A 21542-nucleotide genomic window follows, 5' to 3' on the forward strand; every position below is an offset into this window, starting at 1 on the left:
TTAAAATGAATTTGAAGGGACTGTGAAAGTCTGTTCATCTTATCATAAGTTCACCTTAACACCACAAAACTCACTCTTCTATTCCTGGTGCACCCACATATCCATGTCAGAGAACAATAAATAAAGCAGCATTAAAACCAAAATGCAGAAATAAAATTTATTTATTGTGATTGCATGATGCAAAGTAGATTTATGTACTCTTAGTTAAGCTGTTACAGTAGTTGATGCTTGTCGGCACTGTAGAAATTTTTGCACTAGTCACAAAAGCTGGCATTTCACCTAGCTTACTAAAAATTCTTCCATGCCCTGGTGTTGTTAAAAAAATGTATCAAAGAGTATTCAGGCTATTATCAACTGGATATTGTGTAAATGTGACTGTTCTTGTGACTCCTGGGAAATGTCCTCACCGTAATTATCATCATGTAGAGGCAACTCGAGGATCTTCTCAATTATTGTTTCTGTGGTGTCAGCTCTGTAAGTTTCCACGTCATCGTCATTACAGGTGTAGCGGTTTATGCTCACAGAAAATTGTGTAGTGAGCAGAATTGCCTCCCCAAGTTTTCCAATCAGAGCCTCTCGCTTAGCCGAGTTGCAGGCGTCAGTGAAATGTCAGTGGAACTTTGCTGAAGGACGAATCTGCAGTTTTCCCCATTGGGGATATGCGAAGACAACCAAATGATTATACACATTGTTCCTCTCTCTCTCTCTCTCATGCGCACGCATGCACGTACGTGCACGCACACACATACCAAAAAATTATAAAAAATTACGAGTTACAAAATATGACCTCTGATCTCATGTTCTCAGTGATTGCTTGGCTTATCAGCATTTCACACTCATGCCAATGGAGCACTGCAAGCCTTTGATTTTGTGCAACACTCGTTGCTCTACACCAGCTCAAAGAAATGCTTTTTTATTGTTATATTAGGTATTCAGAAGCGTCTGCCCACATTCATCAATGAGCATTGTACGAAGTCACAGGCTTGTAGTGCTTTGCCGGCACACATCCAAAACGATGATAAGACCTGTTGCACCACCCTGTCAAAAAAATGTAATTGACTCCAATTGGAAAATTTCCAGTTGTAAATTAGTCAGTGGCGCACCGACGGGGGGGGATTCGGGGGTTGTAACCCCCCCCTGAGGACAACTTTTCTTTCCTAACCCCTTTTCTTTCCTTACGCATATGAGTGCTGCAACTAAGATGTAAGACGCGCAATCGTCTGCACACTCGCAAAAAGCGCATTTTTTGACCATTTCCCGTGAAGAAATCGAAATTAGTGCTGTTTAGATGGTATTGGCAAACTGTCAACACCCCCCCCCCTGGCAGAGATCCTGGGTGCGCTACTGAAATTAGTACATAACTGGACCAATTGAATAAACTGGAACGTGACCAATTGGTTTTTGTTGAAGCGACCAATTGTACCCAATAGGTGCCAATTGGTTTGAAACCAATTGGTTGGAATGACCAATTGCACCGATGAACAATACCAATACACATATATACCCCACAAAGCAAACTTAAATAATATTCCAGCTGTCAGAAACAGGTTTGCTATATCCTTAGTACTGCATGCATATATAGCTATAACTCATTCTAGTTTCCTTGAATGGTTTCATAAACTGGAAGTATGATTTCCCAGTTGCTTAATTACCTTCTAGCCTATTCTAGCCGTTCTATTCCTATTGGTAGTCCAATTAAACTCAGTTGGGAATGTAAGGTGGGCCTAGATGGTTCAAACTGGCAAGTCCGATTGGACTCAATTGGTTGCATCCCTCATTCAATCATAACCAATTGGAGGTAAGGATTTCCCAATGGGCCCAGTTGATTCCAATTGGCAAGTCCAATCGGACTCAATTGGTTTCACTTTGACTCAATCGTAGCCAGTTGGAACTAGGGATTTTCCAATCAGTTCCCATTGGGTCCAGTTCATTTCAATTGGCAACTCCAATTGGTTTCTCCTCTGACCCAGTCATAAGGATTTTCCAATTGGTTCACAAGGATTTTCCAATTGGTTGAATCACAAGGATTTTCCAATTGGTTCCTATTGGTCCCAGTTGATTCCTATTCCTATTCCTATTCTCATTGGAGTCAATTCTTCTTTTTTGACTGGGCACATGCGAGCCATTACACTGAAGACAGAATATAGTGTTGACAGCTGCATTGGAGAAAACATGTCCTCTCGTTGATGAAAACATGACAGAAAACAATCTTTCACAGTCCTTTGGGGGTGTACAGTAGGCGTTAGCATTATCTTCGACTTACCCAGTGCTAACTCATTGACCCCTCCCCCCAACTGATAGCCAATATTGGCCACGAGGGTGGTTAGTTGCTATAACAAAGTAATAGATGCAACAAAGTATGGCCTCCCTTTAACTTCATTTATAGCAGGGTTTTCTTTAATATGCAAGAAAAATTTATAATGACTTTTTACCACATCACGGCAATGAAAGCAAGCTTAGCTTTGCATTATGTGCACTGAAAGGGCAAGTTGGCCTCCATCCATCCATCAAGGTAGTGCAACAAACCCATAATTTTTGTAGAGAAAGTTTCATGGTTGAGAATTTAGTCATGCTCCAGGTGATGAAACCCTGCAGCACCATATTTCCAGGGTAGCTTCTGAATGAACTGAGCAAAGCCAGAGTCTAGCAGCGGGTAACTGGGGGATGATGAGGGTAGCTTGTTGGGGGAGCAGGTACAGGGTTCTGAGCAGGGGGGATGCTAGCGAACAGAATGGGAAAACAAGAAAGGAAACTGAGAGGAGGGCAATGACTAAGTATAAGATAACTAGCGGGACTTGCAGTAAAAAAGATATGTACTCATAGGAAGGGTGGACAAACACATAAGTGTTTGTGTTCGTCCTCCCTAGTTGTGTGTGTGTCTTTTTTAGCCTTAATTCCCCTCAGCAGTTATGCAAGACCAAATAGCCCAGCAGTTAGTCGTAGCAGTTGGTAAACTTGGACAGATTGCTTCAAGTTATTGATTCAGTCTCGCCTTATCTCCTGGTTAGTGCAGTTTTGGTAGAGCAACTGCTCCAGAAAGGAAATGGTGCTGGGTTCGTTACTTGAACTACCGCAAATTTTTCTTCAACCTTTCTTCTTTCTGAAGTTTTATGTGCCTGGGGTTTTACTTTCTGGGGTTTTACTTTCTTTCCAAGGAACCTGTATGGGTCTTCTTTGTAGCTTTGTGTTCATCATCATCATCATCATCAGCCTATATTTTATGTCCACTGCAGGACGAAGGCCTCTCCCTGCGATCTCCAATTACCCCTGTCTTGTGCTAGCCTATTCCAACTTGCGCCTGCAAATTTCCTAACTTCATCATCCCATCTGATTTTCTGCCGACCTCGACTACGCTTCCCTTCTCTTGGTATCCATTCTGTAACCCTAATGGTCCACCGGTTATCCATCCTATGCATTACATGGCCTGCCCAGCTCCATTTCTTGCGCTTAATGTCAAATAGAATATCGGCTATCCCCGTTTGTTCTCTGATCCACATCGCTCTCTTCCTGTCTCTTAACGTTACGCCTAACATTTTTCGTTCCATCGCTCTTTGTGCGGTCCTTAACTTGTTCTCGAGCTTCTTTGTTAACCTCCAAGTTTCTGTCCCATATGTTAGCACCGGTAGAATGCAATAATTGTACACTTTTCTTTTCAGCGACAGTGGTATGCTCCCAGTCAGGATTTGGCAATGCCTGCCGTATGCACTCCAACTCAATTTTATTCTTCTGTAAATTTCTTTCTCGTGATCAGGGTCCCCTGTGAGTAATTGACCTAGGTAAAGGACTCCTTTACAGACTCTAGAGGCTGACTGGCGATCCTGAATTCTTGTTCTCTTGACAGGTTATTGAACATTATCTTTGTCTTCTGCATATTCATCTTCAACCCAATTCTTACACTTTCTCGATTAAGATCCTCAAGCATTTGCTGTAATTCGTCTCCATTGTTGCTGAATAGGACAATGTCATCTGCAAACCGAAGGTTGCCGAAATATTCGCCATTGATCCTCACTCCTAAGCCTTCCCAGTCTAAGAGCTTGAATACTTCTTCTAAGCATGCAGTGAATAGCATTGGAGAGATTGTGTCTCCTTGACTGACCCCTTTCTTGATAGCTAACTTTCTACTTGTGGAGAATCAAGGTAGCTGTGGAATCCTTGTAGATGTTTGCTAAGATATTCACGTATGCCTCCTGCACTCCTTGATTACGCAATGCCTCTATGACTGCTGGTATCTCTACTGAATCAAATGCCTTTTCATAATCTATGGAAGCCATATAGAGAGGTTGATTGTACTACGCAGATTTCTCGATTACCTAATTGATGACATGGATATGATCCATCGTAGAATATCCCTTCCTGAAGCCAGCCTGTTCTCTTGGTTGGCTGAAGTCGTGTTGCCGTGATTCTATTGGAAATTATCTTGGTGAATATTTTATACAATACTGAAAGCAAGCTAATGGGTCTATAATTCTTCAATTCTTTAACGTCTCCCTTCTTATGAATGAGTATAATGTTGGCGTTCTTCCAGTTTCTGGTATTCTTGAAGTCGTGAGGCATTGTGTATAAAGGGCCGCAAGCTTTTCAAGCATGATATCTCCTCCATCTTTGATTAAATCTACTGTTATTCCATCTTCTCCAGCAGCTTTTCCCCTGGTCATGTCTTTTAAGGCCCTTCTAACTTCATCGCTAGTTATAGAAGGAGCCTCTGCGGTTTATCACTACTTCGAATGAAAGTAGCTTGGCTGTTCTGGGAACTGTACAGGTCAGTATAGAATTCTTTCGCTGCTTTTACTATGTCATCGAAATTGCTGATGACATTTCCATGCTTATCTTTCAGTGCATACATCTTGCCTTGTCCTATGCCAAGCTTTCTTCTTACTGACTTAATGCTGCGTCCATATTTTACAGCTTCCTCAATCTTTCTCACGTTATAATTTCGAATATCCCTTACTTTCTTCTTGTTGATCAGTTTTGACAGTTCAGCGAATTCTATCTCATCTCTTGAGTTGGACATTTTCATGTTTTGTCGTTTCTTTATTAGGTCCTTTGTTTCCCGGGAGAGCTTACCTACTGATTGCCTTGGTGCCTTACCTCCCACTTCAATTGCTGCTTCTGTGATCAACCTAGTTACGGTTTCATTCATTACCTCTATGTTGTCTTCATCTTCCTTTTCTAAAGCTGCATATTTGTTTGCGAGCACCAGCCTGAATTCATCTGCTTTTACCCTTACTGCCTCTAGGTTGGCTTGTTTCCTCTTGACTAATTTCACTCTATCTCTCTTCAAATTGAGAGAAATCCTAGACCTCACTAACCTATGGTCACTGCACTTTACCTTACCTAACACTTCTACGTCCTGTACTATGCTTGGATCGGCAGAGAGTATGAAATCTATTTCATTCCTTGTTTCTCCATTAGGGCTTTTCCAGGTCCACTTCCTGTTACTGCGCTTCCTGAAGAAGGTATTCATTATTCGGAGCCTATTCCTTTCCGCGAATTCCACTAACATCTCTCCTCTTGCATTCCTAGAATCGATGCCGTAGTTGCCAATTGCTTGCTCACCATCCTGCTTTTTTCCCACTTTTGCATTGAAGTCGCCCATGACTACAGTATACTGAGTTTGCACCTTTTTCATTGCTAATTCAACATCTTCATAAAACTTCTATTTCTTCATCATCGTGACTAGAGGTTGGGGCGTAGGTTTGTACTACCTTCATTTTGTACCTTCTATTCAGCTTTATTACGACTGCTACCCTCTCATTAATGCTGTAGAATTCATCAATGTTGCCCGCTATGTTGTTATGGACTAGAAATCCTACCCCGGATTCTCTCTTATCTGGAAGACCTCTGTAGCAGAGGACGTGGCTGTTAGTCAGCACTGTGTAAGCCTCACCAGTTCTTCTAACGTCACTAAGGCGAATAATATCCCAGGCAATGCCTGATAATTCTTCAAATAGTCCTGCTAAACTAGCCTCACTCGAGAGGGTGCGCGTGTTGAACGTTGCCAGGTTCAGTTTCCAGTGGCGGCCTGTCCGGACCCAGAGATTCTTAGCACCCTCTGCCGTGTAGCTGGTCTGACCACCGCCTTGGTCAGGTGCTCCGCAGCCACTGGGGACTGAGGGCCATGGGTTAATTGTCGGAGTCATGAGGGAGGTAGCGGCCGAATACTGCACCAGGGAGGCCAATTCCTGTTCTGGTGAGGGAGTGACTTTGATGAAGCTTAGTGGGCCTTCCTAGTTTGGTTGCACCTGAACTAGTATAGCCCCACTAGCTCTCGGCAATATTTTTTTTCTTGCCGGTGTCAATCACCACTCCATGCCGGAAAAATGTGGTGGACTGGAGTAGGATTCGAACTTACGACCTTCAGATTTGAAGCCGGGTATTCTACCTCTGCTCCACGCCACCGCTGCTTTGTGTTACTTTCAAGTAAAAAAAAAGCAAACTGTCCCTTTCATGAAACTTCCTCTACCACGTGGATTTCTGCAGAATTTATTTCCCTATTATGTGTACTGAGCTCTTTCACTGAGAGAAGCTTAAATCCTAACTCTGTGCGCGTTCGTGTTTCTCTTTGTATCTGTAGTAAGAGAGGCCAGTTCTTCAAGCTTGTGGAGAACGACGAGTACCAGTGGACCAACTCCGATCATCGTGAGCTTCTCAGGTGACTGCAGGAGACTGCTTTTTGTTGAACAGGCTCCGAGGGGTGTTTGTTCATATTGTTAAATTGTACGCTGAAATAGTTTAGAGGAATGCTTTGTTGAGTGTACATTATCATTCACCTGTGAGAGATAAGTGTGGTAAAACTGAGTAAATACTTTGTTTTTTATGATCTGTTCATCAGGCAATGCTTTGCAAATGGGATGGCCATGTTGCATGCTGCTCTGAGGACCATTTTTTCATGTGTGATATGGCTTCAACAATAAGTTCATCTTTCTAAATGTTGAACCTGTATAGCTTTCTGCATAGCCACTACTACACATTAAAAAATTCCACTCTCTTCATGCATAGTGGCACTTCCCCCCCCCCCCCCCCCCCAACAATTCTTGTGTTCACTACGGCGACGTAAAGGCGGCCCTCTTTTTTTTTTTTTCATGGAGTGGTTGGGGGAGGGGGGGTTATGTTAGGAAAATGTCTATATATCTACGAACACCATCTTTTCTTCACCTTGTCGGTTAGCTGTGAAGAGCCATAGTAGTTGTTTTATATTTTGTTCAAGCTAAATGCATGCCATTCTTCATGCAGCACAAGAAACACTGGTCCTTGTTTAAAGCAGTACATTATATGTTACATTGATGAAGTTCCAACCATGTAGCATACCCATATGTATCAGTGTCTTTCATTCGACAAAACACCTTTAAAAAATAGTCCTTTAATTTGTATAACACTCGTGCTGTAGCACTGAGTCTGCATAGTTGCACGCAATAAAACACACTTCATACCTGATCAAGTCATTATTTATGGTGCAAATGACAACCTTCCCACCTTTTTCTCACAAGTATATATATAACGGTTGAGCGAGGTATTTGAGAACACAATGTTGCCTTCATGTAGAGATGAATATCTCCAGATATTTTCACCAAACTTTGGGAAATACTTCTCTTACGGTTTATTTCCACAATTACTCAACGAATCCACCGTCCGCAGGAATAACCAATTCAATTCGGCTTCAGAAACGGCTGCATGCACGGATCAGGTGGTCCTTAGAGATGTTGGCCATGGAGTAAGCAATGGCGGCCTTCAGCGAGTCTTTTGTATTGTGTGGCTGTTTTGTTGGCCTCTCTTTCAACGACGCCCCAGACATAGTAGTCACGCGGATTTAAATATGGAGAACTAGGAGGCCACAAGTTGGAAGTAATGTGGTCGTAGAAGTTGTCTGCCAGCCACTCCTGGGTGACGCAGGCAGTGTGGATGGGAGTCGAATCTGGCTGAAAGTCATAAGGTCTTCCTTTTGAAACAGTCTCTGTCCAGGGCTTTACAACGGTGGCAAGCACCTCCATGTACACGACAGCATTAATGCGGAGTCCTTCTGCAAAAAAGCGTGGTGGCATGACGTCACCCTCGTTGCTGACGACTGCTAACACCATCACAGACGATGTAAATTTTGTGTGCATCACTGTAGGTACCTCATCAGTGCTTGCGCAAAGCCACCTGTCTTTACGGCAGTTAACTTTTTGGTCTTGGTCAAAGTTCTTTTCATCTGAAAAAAGCTAGAGCATTCCAGGCTCCTCAGGTCTCTTCAGTTTGCTCAGCAGGCGCTTGTAACGGGGCAGACGATTCTCCTGAGTTTTATAGGACATGAATTGCCCTCTCCTCATGACATAGGAATGGTACCTCATGTCCTTGTGCACAGCGAGCCTGACAGTCGACTCTGCGACTCCTTTGCAATGGCCTGCATTGACTTCCCTGGGTCGTCACTCGCGATGACTTGCAGCCGCCGGAGAAAATCGGGTTTTCTCACAACGTCTGACCACTGACTGTGCTTTTTCTTTTCCACCACAGATGCCACATCACTGCCAGAACACATCAGTTCTGTCTGCACCTTGTAAACGGAAGACTTCGCTACGTTCAGAAAGGTGGCAATTTCCAAGTCGCTGTGGTGTGCAGCCAGGGCGACGAGAGCTGCATGGCGTTTCATTTCCTGTGTCAACCTGTACTCTTCTATCTTTGAACAAACTGTGCAGTATGGATGATAAGGGGTCAACCAACAAGAAGCCCCGTGCCTAAATAGATATGATGAGTCTGCTGGTGTCTATGGCGATAGGAGTAGTGTTCTCAAATACCTTGCGCACCCAGGTACACAGCACCGCAATTTTATCTTAAGGCAGCTATCATATGCCCACACTAGTATTACATTTATTTTATTTACTTCTGCAGTTTTTTTACCTGAGCTTGATGATTTGTTCTATTGCACATTTTTGTTGTCTTTAAATTTTGATCACTGCTAGTGGCAGATGTAAGGAAGAGACGAATGGTTGATTGATACATAAAACTTTTACTTCATGTCCTAATTTTTTGATGAAGAAATTAATCTTTGATTGATTGATAGGCACGTACTGAAGTGCTGATTAAAATATTAATTGATGTTCAGATAATGAAAGGTGTAGTGTAATGTTGTAATAGCGAAAGAATTTAGCCTAATAGCTAGCCCTTGTAGTTGTCACTGTTATGAGCTGTGTAAACGTGTTCTTTGTACTCGGGAAGGGTCGCATTACCGTCTCTTTCATTTCTGAGTAGCTTGTGGGCTTTTTCAGATATTCTTCGCACAGTGTTTGTTTTCTTTTATTAAAATGCTCGCTGTGCTCTTTTTCAGAAATATGCTGATGACTGCTTGTGATATCGGAGCAATCACCAAGCCCTGGGAGGTCCAGAGAGTGGTGAGTGAAGGAACAGAACAAAGATGCCGATCATTGCTGTGCACTTTGAAGTTTACCATTAATGTTGGTGCCATGTAATTTCTTTGCATTGGCAGTTTTTGGGATGGCTGCTTTTATTACAATTGCAGCAATTAAATGGGTGAGCTGGCACAATTTCATGTACCATTAAACATAGCAAGGAAACCATGAGAAGGTTAAGCTAAAGCCCAATGGCCTAGCTTCATTTGATTGTGGATTCTTTTCAATTAAGACCTAGTCAACAAATAATAGAACCAGTCCTAAAACAGGTCTGCACATTTATGCTCTCTTTCTAGTGCTAATAAAGCATACTTGAATAAGCATGACCTAATTTGAAATCAAGTCAGAATGCAAATAAGGATACAAATGACTTGTCAGACATAATAAGGCTTATTGTAGCTTGCTTCAGAAACAGTAGACTGTGGAGACGAAGCCAGGCGAGCAATTTTAAGAGAAGCCTAAATAAATGGTTTGGCAAGTCCGAAAACAGGCCAAAGCAAACTGAAAGTTTCGACAAAATGTTTTGTTTGAAAATTGAGCTCATATTCCCAGGTGAAATTATACTAGCTTTATACCTAAATATCTTTGTAGAGGCACATGTTGCTTTTCTGCTGAAGTGTTTGAGGAGATTGCTCAGTTTGTTCAACACATAAAAAATTATTTTAAGAACCAGACCCGAATATGTAATTGGTAATTAGTGTGCTGCTTTGTGCCAAGGTTTGTGACAACCTTGAGGTTTCTGTTTGAGTTTCTAATGAGAGATGAACATCTAAATGAACATGCCATTCTGGGTTGTTTAAACAACAGGATGCATAAAGGTGAAAATATAAATCATTTTACCAGTTTTAAAAACAAGAGAGCATGAACAAGCTCAAAAATTCTGACAAGTAACTTGAGAATTTCTCAGAAGACTCAGCTAACACGAGCTCGATATATATCCACTTACAATATGTCAAACTGGCCACTCCGATTAAAACTGATATTTGTCCCTCAGGTTGCAGATCTCGTGACAATGGAGTTCTTTCAGCAAGGAGACATGGAGAAAAAAGAGTTAAATCTCCAACCCATTGTAAGTAGCACTGCAGTGGACAAATATGCCATTCAATATTAATAGTTTGTAACTGGCTGTTAACAATAACGACAGTGGTGGTGTAGATGACTGCAAGATAAATGTAATACAGTGATCTCTCTAATGGGCACAGCCCAGCAGAAGGCATCAAAATTTCTTTCATGAAACCCACAAAACAACATAACAGTGACAATGCAATTGTCTACAGGTCTACATAGGTTCTTGATACCCTTGAGAGCAGTCAAATTTGAAAATGTGATTTTCAAGGCCTCAAAATTTCTGCTCTTGTATAAAAAAAGCATGAACTTTTTGGGGATGGCTTTTGCTAATCAAGCTAGTACATCCAAATGATTGATACATTTAATAGGATTTTAGAGGTGTACATTTGGCAGAGATGTGGTGACTGTGTGAAGGGTTTTGGCTAGGTCCCAGAGACTGAACAAATTGCATCTGCTGAGCACGTGAGCAATTACCATTGAATGCCACGAGACAAGGTGTAGTTATGTCATGCTTCTGGGCTCTTGACTTTATGATTGTTCCTTGACTCTTGTGCTCAATTAGTATAGACATACATGTGTGTGGTGCTAGGGGTGTAATAATTTGTGGTTGAATACTGAAGCGCAGTGCAAAGTTGCTATGAAACTCATGTCTTTTTCTCATTCCATGAACAGAGAATATATTGTACATCTGAATGAGCTATCCTAATTTCACTGGTGATTTTTGTGCAGGACATGATGAATAGGGAGAAAAAAGACCAGCTTCCAGCGATGCAGCTCGGCTTTATTGACTCCATCTGTCTCCCATTGTATAGGGTGAGTGACAAAAAGTAAATTCCAGCACAAGTTTCCTCCAACCTATAGTATGTTGAGAATGGTTGTATGGAAGTTGTGGTGAATTACTAGACCTTGTGCACTTTGTGCACTTGTGAAACTTGTGCATTGGGCCAAAACAGCTTCTTTACTGGTGATATACATGCCCAGGAATTTGGAAAATTTCAGCATTACACTACCAGGCGGTGCCTCGTGAGCTAATATTCGAAATTCCTGTGATGATGCGAGCAGCGACATACTATGTGACCATGTGCAGCCAGTGAATAAGCTGAGCTGAGTTAAAAGGAAAAAGCATTTACCTACATATTGCACCAGAATAGAACCAGTGAACTTGCATTCATCTTATCAGCAAGCCTAATCTCCATTCGTCGTTTAGGGAAATAACAGTGCAAGATAGACAAGGACACAGTCAAAGAAGAACACGACACTGGCGCTTTTTTGCCTGTGTCCTTGTCTATCTGGCGCTGTTATTTTTCTAAACATGAATTTCCACCAACTTGCCCAAGTTTCTCTTCTAGTACACTCCATTTGTCAAACGCATTCGGCCTCAGCCAAACCGAACCCGCTGGCTCATGTGCAAACTTATATCTATTATAGTGTGTTTGATTTCGTGACACTGTTATGAAGATAGCACTTTTAGAACAACTTCTTGGTTGTTTTGAGGCTGCCAGTTATGACGAGCTCAAAGTGGAGCCTTTGGTAATACCCCTGAAATATTCCAGTCAACACCATAGTTTCTTCACAAATCATATTTGATTGCACAAAATCACGCCCAAATTTCAGCGGTTTTCATAGACTCCTAGTCCCACATCCCATTCACTTGGGATGTGGGGCTAAATGTGTGGAAACATTTTTCCTCTCTACATTTTTAAATGAAGGCCCCTGTGATAAGCTACCTGTGACAAACAGCACTTTGCCATAAAAAACGCACAGGTTCCCACTTAAGGTCACTGGAGTCTCCAAGTGTTGATGTTCCCAATTCCTTGGCTTGAAGGTTATTATTTGGTATTTGAAATGCGCATGTCATTGTGAATTCTTACACACATGACAACAGGCATAACCATGACATTAACTGAACTGACCTAACTTGCAGGTGAAATGAAAAACCTTATACCATTCATTACTGGTCCAAACATACCCTGTCAAAAAAAGCAATTGACTCCAATTGGGAAATTTTCAAGTGGTACCAACTGAAAAATTTCCAATCGTAAATTAGTACATAACTGGACCAATTGAACCAACTGGAACGTGACCAATTGGTTTTTGTTGGAGTGCCCAATTGTACCCAATGGGTGCCAATTGGTTTAAACCAATTGGTTGGAATGACCAATTGCACCAATGGTCAATACAAATACACATATATACCCCGCAAAGCAAACCTAAATAGGATTCCAGCTGTCAGAAACACATTTGCTATAGCCTTAGTACTGCATACATACAGTTAAACCTGCTTATAACGAACCTCCATATAACGAATTTCTGGATATAACGAAGTTTTTCGATTCCCCGCCGTTACTCCATAGAAGCACATGTATTTGAGACCTCTACGTAACGAAGTGGCAGCGGGAGACCCCCTCGATATAACGAATTTCCCTCCGACCACCTAGAGATTTCGCCCCAAATTTTGCCATTTTTGCGCGAGCAGCAACCGGAAGCACCTTCTCCGCTGCGATGGAATGCGAAGCGAGCGCACGTGTGCGTGCGTGCGTGTGCGAGGTGGCCCTGCATCCCTCGATCCGGCGATCTTGCCGCCGCGGGCGTGACCTTTCCCCCTCCCTTCATTCAAATCTGATCCTGCCGCTTGCTGCAGCTGGCCTAGCCCGCCAAGCCGGCACTCTCTCCTTTTCCAGCTGATGTTGCCGACGCGCCGGTACACGCTGTGGCACATCAGACTCGATGAGCGTGGACACGCGCTGTCAAACGCTGGCGGCGTGTGGAAGCGCTGCTGGAGAAGCGAGCGAAGTGACCTTCGTGCTGGTGCCTATCGCTTCAACGCAAACTGGGCGCCGAGAACACACAGCACGCAGAAAGCTACGAGCCGCCGACGCACCTACACTGCTAGACTCTGCCCCAACGCAGATCGCTTTCAAGATACGGCCTGCGCGACCGCGCGCCGCCCCGCTATCCCTCCTCCCTCGCTCCCTCGCCGGTGCCTCGAGCATGGAGGTAGCTTCCTCCATGGCCTCGAGCGCAACGGAAGAAAGGCGCGCTTGCTCCCTGCTTTTCTTGCGCGCGCGAGATTTAGACGCGGTCGTCGGCTCCCCTCGCACGTTTTCACTCGCACATACAGCATACGGCGTGCGGCGACTGCGTTATCGCCCTTGGACTTTAGGGTACGGCCACGCTAGCGGCAAAAACACGCAGCAAAAACGCGCGTCATGCCGCGCGCGGCAAAAGCGGCAGGAATCGGTGGTCTTGCGGCGTGCCGCGCGAAATGGGTTCTGTGGCAAATGCCGCGTGCCGCGAGATGAAGAACCAATCAAGAGCGACGAGGGTGACGTCACGGAGCCATCACAACCGGAACGCCGCTGGTCCGCGCCGGGTTTTCAATCGACGATCGTCGTCTCTCGCATGAAACAACGAGCGCTCGCGGTGTTGCTCGCCCGTTCGGAGAGCGCGGGAGATCTTATCGCGCTGCCGCGCGGCGAGACGCGCGTGCCACGGTGGCCTCGCGGCAAGGCGCGCGCGTTTTTTGCCGCTAGCGTGGCCGTGCCCTTATTTACGGAATATCTATGAGCCAAAACCAATTTTAGGGCCACAACGCATCATGGACACCATCTTTATATAGCAAATACGGATCTCAAGGTCCATACTTTTGCTGGCGGAAACCGAAAATACGTCATAGTTGTCGCCCCCGGCACTTTGGGCGGCCAATGCCATCGTCAAGCCACCAAGCCAAGCGACATGAAAAGTCAAAATGGCCGCTCGGGCCGGCGCGAGGTGGCAGTTCGCAACGTATGATGCGGGAACGGTCCCACAGTTGCGGCGCAACAGCGGGGTTACCAATGCATTGAGTTCTAAGGGAGCTGTGCCGGGACCGGTCGAAAGCGACGTAACAGCCGGGAAAACGCAGCCCCCGGGAACGTAACAGCGAGGTTCTACTGTAACACTATACGACGCCATCGTGACGCTCGCTCTTCGTTTCCGATGCCTCGCGCTTGTGCGAAACGACACGCGTCCACGCATCCGGTACCTGGTGTGACATTCGAGGATGAGTGCTTCGACGAAAACGGAAAACGGGTGCGCGTTACAATTGAGGGCACGTTCGAGTCGAGTAAATACGGTAAACGTTTATTTTTCGAATTTTCGTGCCGAACCTGCATATAACGAAATCCTCTGTATAACGAAGTTTTCCTGGAATTTGTCAATTTCGTTATATCCAGGTTTAACTGTATATAGCTATAACTCAATTCAGTTTCCTTCAATGGGTTCATAAACTGAAAGTATGATTTCCCAGTTGGTTACGTTCAAGCTAGTTTATTCTTATTGGTAGTCCAATTAGACTCAGTTGGGAATGTAAGGTGGGCCTAGCTGGTTCAAACTGGCAAGTCCAATTGGACTCAATTGGTTGCATTCCCGACTCAATTGTAACCAATTGTAGGTAAGGATGTCCCAAATGGGCCCAGTTGATTCCAATTGGCGAGTCCAATTGGACTCAATTGGTTTCACTTCGACTCAATCGTAACCAGTCGCAATCAGTTCCAATTGGGTCCAGTTCATTTCAATTGGCAACTCCGATTGGTTTCTCCTCTGACCCAATTGTAACCGGTTGGAAGTAAGGATTTCCCAATTGGTTCTTATTGGTCTCAGTTGATTCCTATTGGAAAAGCTGATTGGAGTCAATTCTTTTTTTTTTTTTTTTTTGACTGGGTATGCTGGCTTCACTGATAAAGCCGAAGTAAATGTGTCTCAACTACTGGTAGCTAGTAACCAGAGAGCATGTAATTTCTTGAATTTTGGCAAAAAAGTAGACAGTGTTGCTGCCATCTGTTACGGGCAAGAAATGTGAGCTCATTCTCATTGTTACTTTGATCCGGATTTTGTTAAAGGCACTAACTTCAGTTTCTTACTATTGTCTTTAGTTTTACATTTGACCATTAGAAACAGCAGCGACACTTTCTTTTCGTTGTAACGCAGCTTATCAGCGTGCATCAAAATTCTTTTGAGTTCAGTTTGTAAGGCTTATTTTTTTTCCCTCTTTGAGAATTATGAGAACATGTGATCCTCATCTTTACATCTTGAATTGTATTGCGAGGCAGACATCAGTATGGTAAATCGCATTTGGTCAACTATAATATGATTAGTTGGCCATATAGGTTGCAATACTAATTTATGACGTTGAAAAATGCAGTCACTGTTCAAGCATCATGCATTTCCTAGAGCTCTCATTAGAACTTGTCATACAGCACTCAATCAAGGTACAATTCAAGTGCTACTAGGTTACGCAAGTAAATATAATTTAAGACAACTTCTTGCTGCCACACACACACGCTATATATATATATATATATATATATATATATATATATATATATATATATATACACGCACATACAGAGATCAAACACATGCTCACTAAGTATCTGGCAAAAGGGACGAGTTCTCAGATATTAAGTGGGCCGTGCAACACTTCTTGAACATGAAAAATAACATGACTCATGCATAATTGAGTCAGATATTATTTATTCATTTTATTTAATTATACCTCAAATGCCCCACTTAAGGGGTGATAACATGAGGGGTGGGTCTTTTATGACAGGAGACATTCTTCAATGCACTTTATGAAGGTGGCGGCTCGACAGTTCAAAACAATGTCGGGAGTGAGGGCATTCTAATTCTTCACAGTTTGTATGAAGAAGGACCAGAGATGGGAGGAGGTGTGAGCATAGTCAGGATAAACAGCTTTACTATGGCTTGCACGTCAAGATGGTCGGTGACTAGGAGTGATGACGGAATTACCGAGCTGTGAATGATAGAATTTATAAAAATGGCAAAGGCAAGATATTTTATGTCTGGATTCCAAGCTGTAAAAGTTAGCACGTGCATTAAATTGGGTGACACTAGAATGATAAGAATAATCAGAAAAAAATTAACCTAGCTGCACGGTTCTGAACACTTTCAAGGGTGTTAGATAGGCCAGATTGGTGGGGATCCCATATTGAGCATGCATACTCTAGTTTTGGACGCACTAGAGTAGTATGAGCTAATGATTTGACAAAGGGTGTAGCTAGGCGCATGTTATGCCGTAAGTGGCCTAGAACACAGTTGGCTTCATTGGTGATACAAGTAATGTGAGATGACCAACTAAGATTGTGCAATATGGTTACACCGAGGTACTTACAGGAGGGTGCAACAGATATGCAAGACGTACGACTGTGTAGCTTCGAGGCACGTAGTTCGACTTTCAGTGAAGTGGTAGTAATGTGGTTTTGTTCACATTTAACGACATGAGCCATTTTCTGCATCAATGCTGCACTTGGTCGAGATCGTTCTGAAGAACATCAGTGTTGGAGCTGTCGGCAATGGAGCGGTAGTTGGCACAATCGTGTGCGAATAAACGAATGTTGGATCATATACACGATGGCAGGTCATTAATATAAATGAGAAACAACAGCGGGCCTAAGGCGGTACCCTGAGGTATGCCAGAAATTACAAGAGTTAGAGGGGAAAAGGTGGGCCACTGCCTTGCGCAGCCCCAGCCTCGGCGATCAACTCTGGGCCGTCCAGCAGGCCCGCAAGGCAGCGGCGAGGCAACACCTCGACGTCCCCACGTGAGAGACCTAAGGCCCCATCGGCAAAAGCTCTGCAGGACTATCAATAAAGTTGTTACCAACCAAGAGGGGAAGAGGCCGAATTCGCGAAGACAAGGTGTGAGCAATTAGTCAAGAAACTGCGTAACCATGCGAAAACTTGTTGGTCAAGGTTTAAAAGTGAAAGTTTTAGGAAAAGTCTTTCATGCGGAACTTTATCGAACGCCTTTTCAAGATCGAGTATAAGGGCGTCGACTGGTAGGTTAATATCAAGGCAGGAGCTGAGGTCGTTAATGAAGATGGTGAGCTGAGTTTCACAGGACTTACCTTTTTGAAAACCATGCTGACTATAATGAAAAAGGCTGACAGATTGCAGGAACTTCATGATGCTAGAATAAACTATATGCTCCAATAAGTTGGAGCACATGCATGTAAGAGATATTGGACGGTAGGTACGATATATGGACGAACAACCTGGTGAAGTATCTGTACACGCAGCCTAGAGCTGGCAGCCTGCTATTTCTCATAAAGGCTGCCTTGCTCTGCCTATCCTAGAACAAGAGTTGCAAGATTTTGAAGTTTACCCGAGAGAGTGTTGTTCTGTTGCTTAAAGGGCTATTGAGATTACATTTTTGACTATGCATTTCTTTTGTTAAATGAAAGTCCTAGACCTCTAAACCCTAGAAAAAATTGTGACAAGCCTTAGAGTGCCACTAATAATTGAATATAAGAGCTTTTCTACAATCAGTTTCAGGTTCGTTTCCAGGAAGATACTGTGTTGTGACATCACGGCACAGTATGTGGGAGCAGGACACTGCAATGTTTTGACACTCGCTCTAGCTCACTCATTCATCTGCTATGCTGCTACATTGGTCCTCACAACAATTAGCAACATATGAGGTCACTGAGCGAGCTAGAATGACTGTCAAAATATCGCAATATCTTCCTCCCACGTGACCACATACAGTGTGGTGACGTCATGACATAGTATCCTCCTGGAAAATGAAACCCGAACTGGCTGTAGAAAAGCTATTATATTAAATTATTTATGGTGCTCTGAGGCATGTCACTACGTGATTTTAGGGTTTAGAGATCTAGGACCTTCATTTAACATTAAAAAAAAATAGTTAAAAAGACAGTGTCGGCGCCCTCCTAACTTTGAAGTTTCACAACTCTTGCTCTAGGGTAGGCACAACAATAAGATTGGTATTACAGCATTCCTTGAATCATACAGAAGCCACTGATACCCTGTTTAGCGAAATCTGATAAACTGATACGTTTCAAATCCTAGCAGAAAATAATTACAGGAAGCCTGCTTAAAATTAGAACCAAAAGAGATAAACAAAAATGGACCTGATATTTGAAATAATCACATAAAATTACATACATGTACAAGTTTTCAGCACCGCACCTCGAAGAATAAGGATCTTTTTAAATTTTTGGTCGAAGACCCATTTCTTTCCTTAAGCAAGACAAAGCTCGATGGCTATTGCACAGATTTCTTAAAATCTCATGACTGGGCAGTGCAGTTATCAAAAGCAAAAGTGGAGAAAATTGATCACTGATGGGGTGGTGGCACTAGGTGGTACGTGGTGAAAAACTTCAAGAATGATAGGCCTACAAGCACACACAATAGAGAGTGAAGCATACATTCAAGGTGAAATGCCGTAAACATTTTTCTTGGGACTGGCCACTGACAGACCTGTAATATAAACAAGGATCTCATAGATATATGGCCAGGAACAGTTGTAACAGTTACAAATGAAAGACTATAGAAGTACAGCAAAGAACATATATACAGTAGAACCTCGTTGGCACATTTTTCAGGAGACCATGGAAAAAGAACGTACGATATGAGAAAATGGAACATTCAGTCATGCTCATGGCTACACTGCTGAGACAAGAAGCTACTCTCACACAGAGCCTTATTCAAAGTTAAGTAGGAAGCCAACAAACTATTGAAAAACCACCCATTAAAGCTCGTTATCACTGCCTGGCAATTAGGTCGATCGTTAAACACTATTTGGAGTGGTTGTAGCCAAGGTGTCGAACTGAAAAATATACCGGTTCGGTTCGGGTTCAGGTTCAACGCTTGTCAATTTCATTCTGGCTCAGTTCCAGTTTGAAACTTAAATAAAGTTTTATAGCAATTTGAAAACTGGCTCGCAACACTGAACTGGTTCGTGAACTGGTTCAGCACAGTGAACTTTATCTTCTTCTACGATGGCAACACACTCGTGGCATCCGAGATTGCACAGGCTGGGAGGTTTTGCTCTGGCCGTCCCATTTGCACGCAGAGAGCGTATGTTCAGTGATGAGTGTGGCTGGCTCCTTCTCCCCACCACTGCGCTCACAACCAAGTGCTTTTCATGCATCGGGGAGGCTTTCAGGCGCATCGGTACTGTCGCTGCGGCTTGGATGAGGCATAAAATAAATGCTTTTGCCCTGCTATGTGATCTCTTATTGATTTGGAAATGATGCCTGATGGTGTATGAAAGGCTAAGTGCATAAGTGCATGCTGGCATCTATTTACATACTCGACTACATTTACGTTGGTATTTAGAAGTGGAATATATCTGCAAGAGTTGGTCATGTGCCTGAAACGTACTGTACTTCACAATTTGTGGGTTATATGTATGTTTATCACTTTGGGTGAGCTAGTTTCAAGCTTTGATTGAGTCACCTGCTGGTGTTGGCACTTGCTTTCGTTTTTGCATTTTGCCATCATGATAGAACATAAAGCAAGACATAGCAAGATCTGCCCATAGAAGCATGCTGCAGTCGCTCATGTACTTTGATTTATGTGCACGCTAGAGAACCGCAGGGTGGTTAAAATTGATCCAGAGCCCCACAGCGTGCCTGATAATTCTATCGCGTTTTTGGCATGCACACCCCAGAATTTATTATTATTATCATTTTTGCCGCAGTCGCCACAGTAGCGCTTCATCCTGCTTTGCAGGAGAGTCGAAATCCAGGCCAGTTGGTACATAATTTACAGGAAAAACCACTCAAAAAGACGATGGTCAATCGTTGTGGCGTGAATTCCAGTCAGGGTGTCCCTTCTCTTGTCCTTTGTCTTTTTGACAGTTTTTTTCCGTAAATTGATCATGCTACGTCACCAACTGTAATAGGGGTCAAATTTCCATTTGATTCTGAAATTTTGAAGCCTGTTTTACGGTGGCTAGAAGGGGCAGTGTGACGGGCGCGGTATGCGCGCCTTGGGAGACGAGCGCACGAAAGGTGATGCAAATTTTCAGTGCCACGAGGGGTGCTGTTGTCGTCAGGAGCGCAAAGAATCTCCAATGTGGCGGTGGTGCTGCGTCTGCCGTTCAATCTGCTTTAAGCAAGGACCACAGCAGCTATGATAGCCATCTTGTTTTTTACATGGCTGGCTATGTAGCTGGAAAGTTTAAAAGAAAAAGTTCTTGTGGCATGTGTTGTGCATCAACACTAGCCACAAAAAAAAAAGCATGACGTAGTTGACAATGAACACAATCAGCTTATTAAGCGTTTCGACCGTGGACATTTGTTGTATCCTGGGGATAAGTTGGCCGTGCTTGTAATGACATTAGAAGAAGCGTTTACTTTTTTTTTTTTCTACTGAGAAGCTGCAGGCTTTCAGCATATATGATTTTATGTTGTTTCTGAGCACTGCAAAGCTTCATCAAGTTGGGTGTGAAAATCCAACAACTGCATGTGGCGCAGAGTCACGTGCTGACTGCAGGTGAACAAACAAGTCAAAATCACGTGCATTGTGTCCCGGGAAATATTTTTTAAATCGAAGGAGTGTTGTAATCTGCTTGGAGAAGCCAAACGTATGTTGAACCATAGCACACAACAAAAAGCACATTTTCCACGCCGCTAAGTGCCGTTGTTGCTACACACTGAGATGACCGCAGTGTTATTGTTAAAAAAACCATACTAACGTTTGTTTTCCTATTTTCCCTTCTCGAACACCATCATTTTTGCTCTCCGTGTATCCTGGTATGTGCGTCTTACAGTTTATCTAGGAATAGTAGCAAGCTGACCTATAACAGCTGAATTGGGAGCTCCAACAGAAACGGTGATTCTGCGAAGCCCCTGAAACAAAGTTTTGGCCGTGGGACAGAACTGGCATGGCCGAGTTCAGAAGTGAAAGCGTCTCTGCCTAGGTCTATCCCCATTCTCGCACGCAATGCAACTCGTGAGGTGACTTGTGGGGTGCGCCGACTGAAGACGTAAATATTTCGAAGGATCTCTTTTCTATTGGGTGCCCTATTGCTTGAACTGTTTCATGTCAAAACAATAACCGTTATTATTTTTTTCCATTCAGGTTCGGTTCAGGTTCAGTCCCAACTAAAATTCTGGTTCGGGTACTGTTTCCGGTTCAGGTTTAGTTCGACACCCTGGTTGTAGCTGTGAATCACACTAAATGAACCTTTGATTTCCACCTGGTGCTTCAGTCAAGTCTTTAATAAGAGCAGCCTCTCTTCGAGCATTCACAGCCCCTTTTCAGTTTCCGTGCACCTTT

General features: G+C 43.4%; 1 protein-coding gene across 3 annotated transcripts in view; it reads left to right on the forward strand.

Moving 5' to 3' along the window:
- LOC119436890 (dual 3',5'-cyclic-AMP and -GMP phosphodiesterase 11-like) overlaps nt 1-21542 on the forward strand; it is a 526778-nt gene that overhangs the window by 498139 nt on the left and 7097 nt on the right. For all 3 annotated transcript variants that reach the window (XM_037703920.2, XM_037703921.2, XM_049660074.1), the window contains 4 exons: nt 6575-6652; nt 9302-9365; nt 10378-10452; nt 11181-11264. In XM_037703920.2, the coding sequence (XP_037559848.1) occupies nt 6575-6652; nt 9302-9365; nt 10378-10452; nt 11181-11264 (301 nt within the window). The remainder of the gene's footprint in view (nt 1-6574; nt 6653-9301; nt 9366-10377; nt 10453-11180; nt 11265-21542) is intronic.

This window comes from Dermacentor silvarum, chromosome 1, assembly GCF_013339745.2.
Source record: "Dermacentor silvarum isolate Dsil-2018 chromosome 1, BIME_Dsil_1.4, whole genome shotgun sequence".
NCBI classification, from domain to species: domain Eukaryota; kingdom Metazoa; phylum Arthropoda; class Arachnida; order Ixodida; family Ixodidae; genus Dermacentor; species Dermacentor silvarum.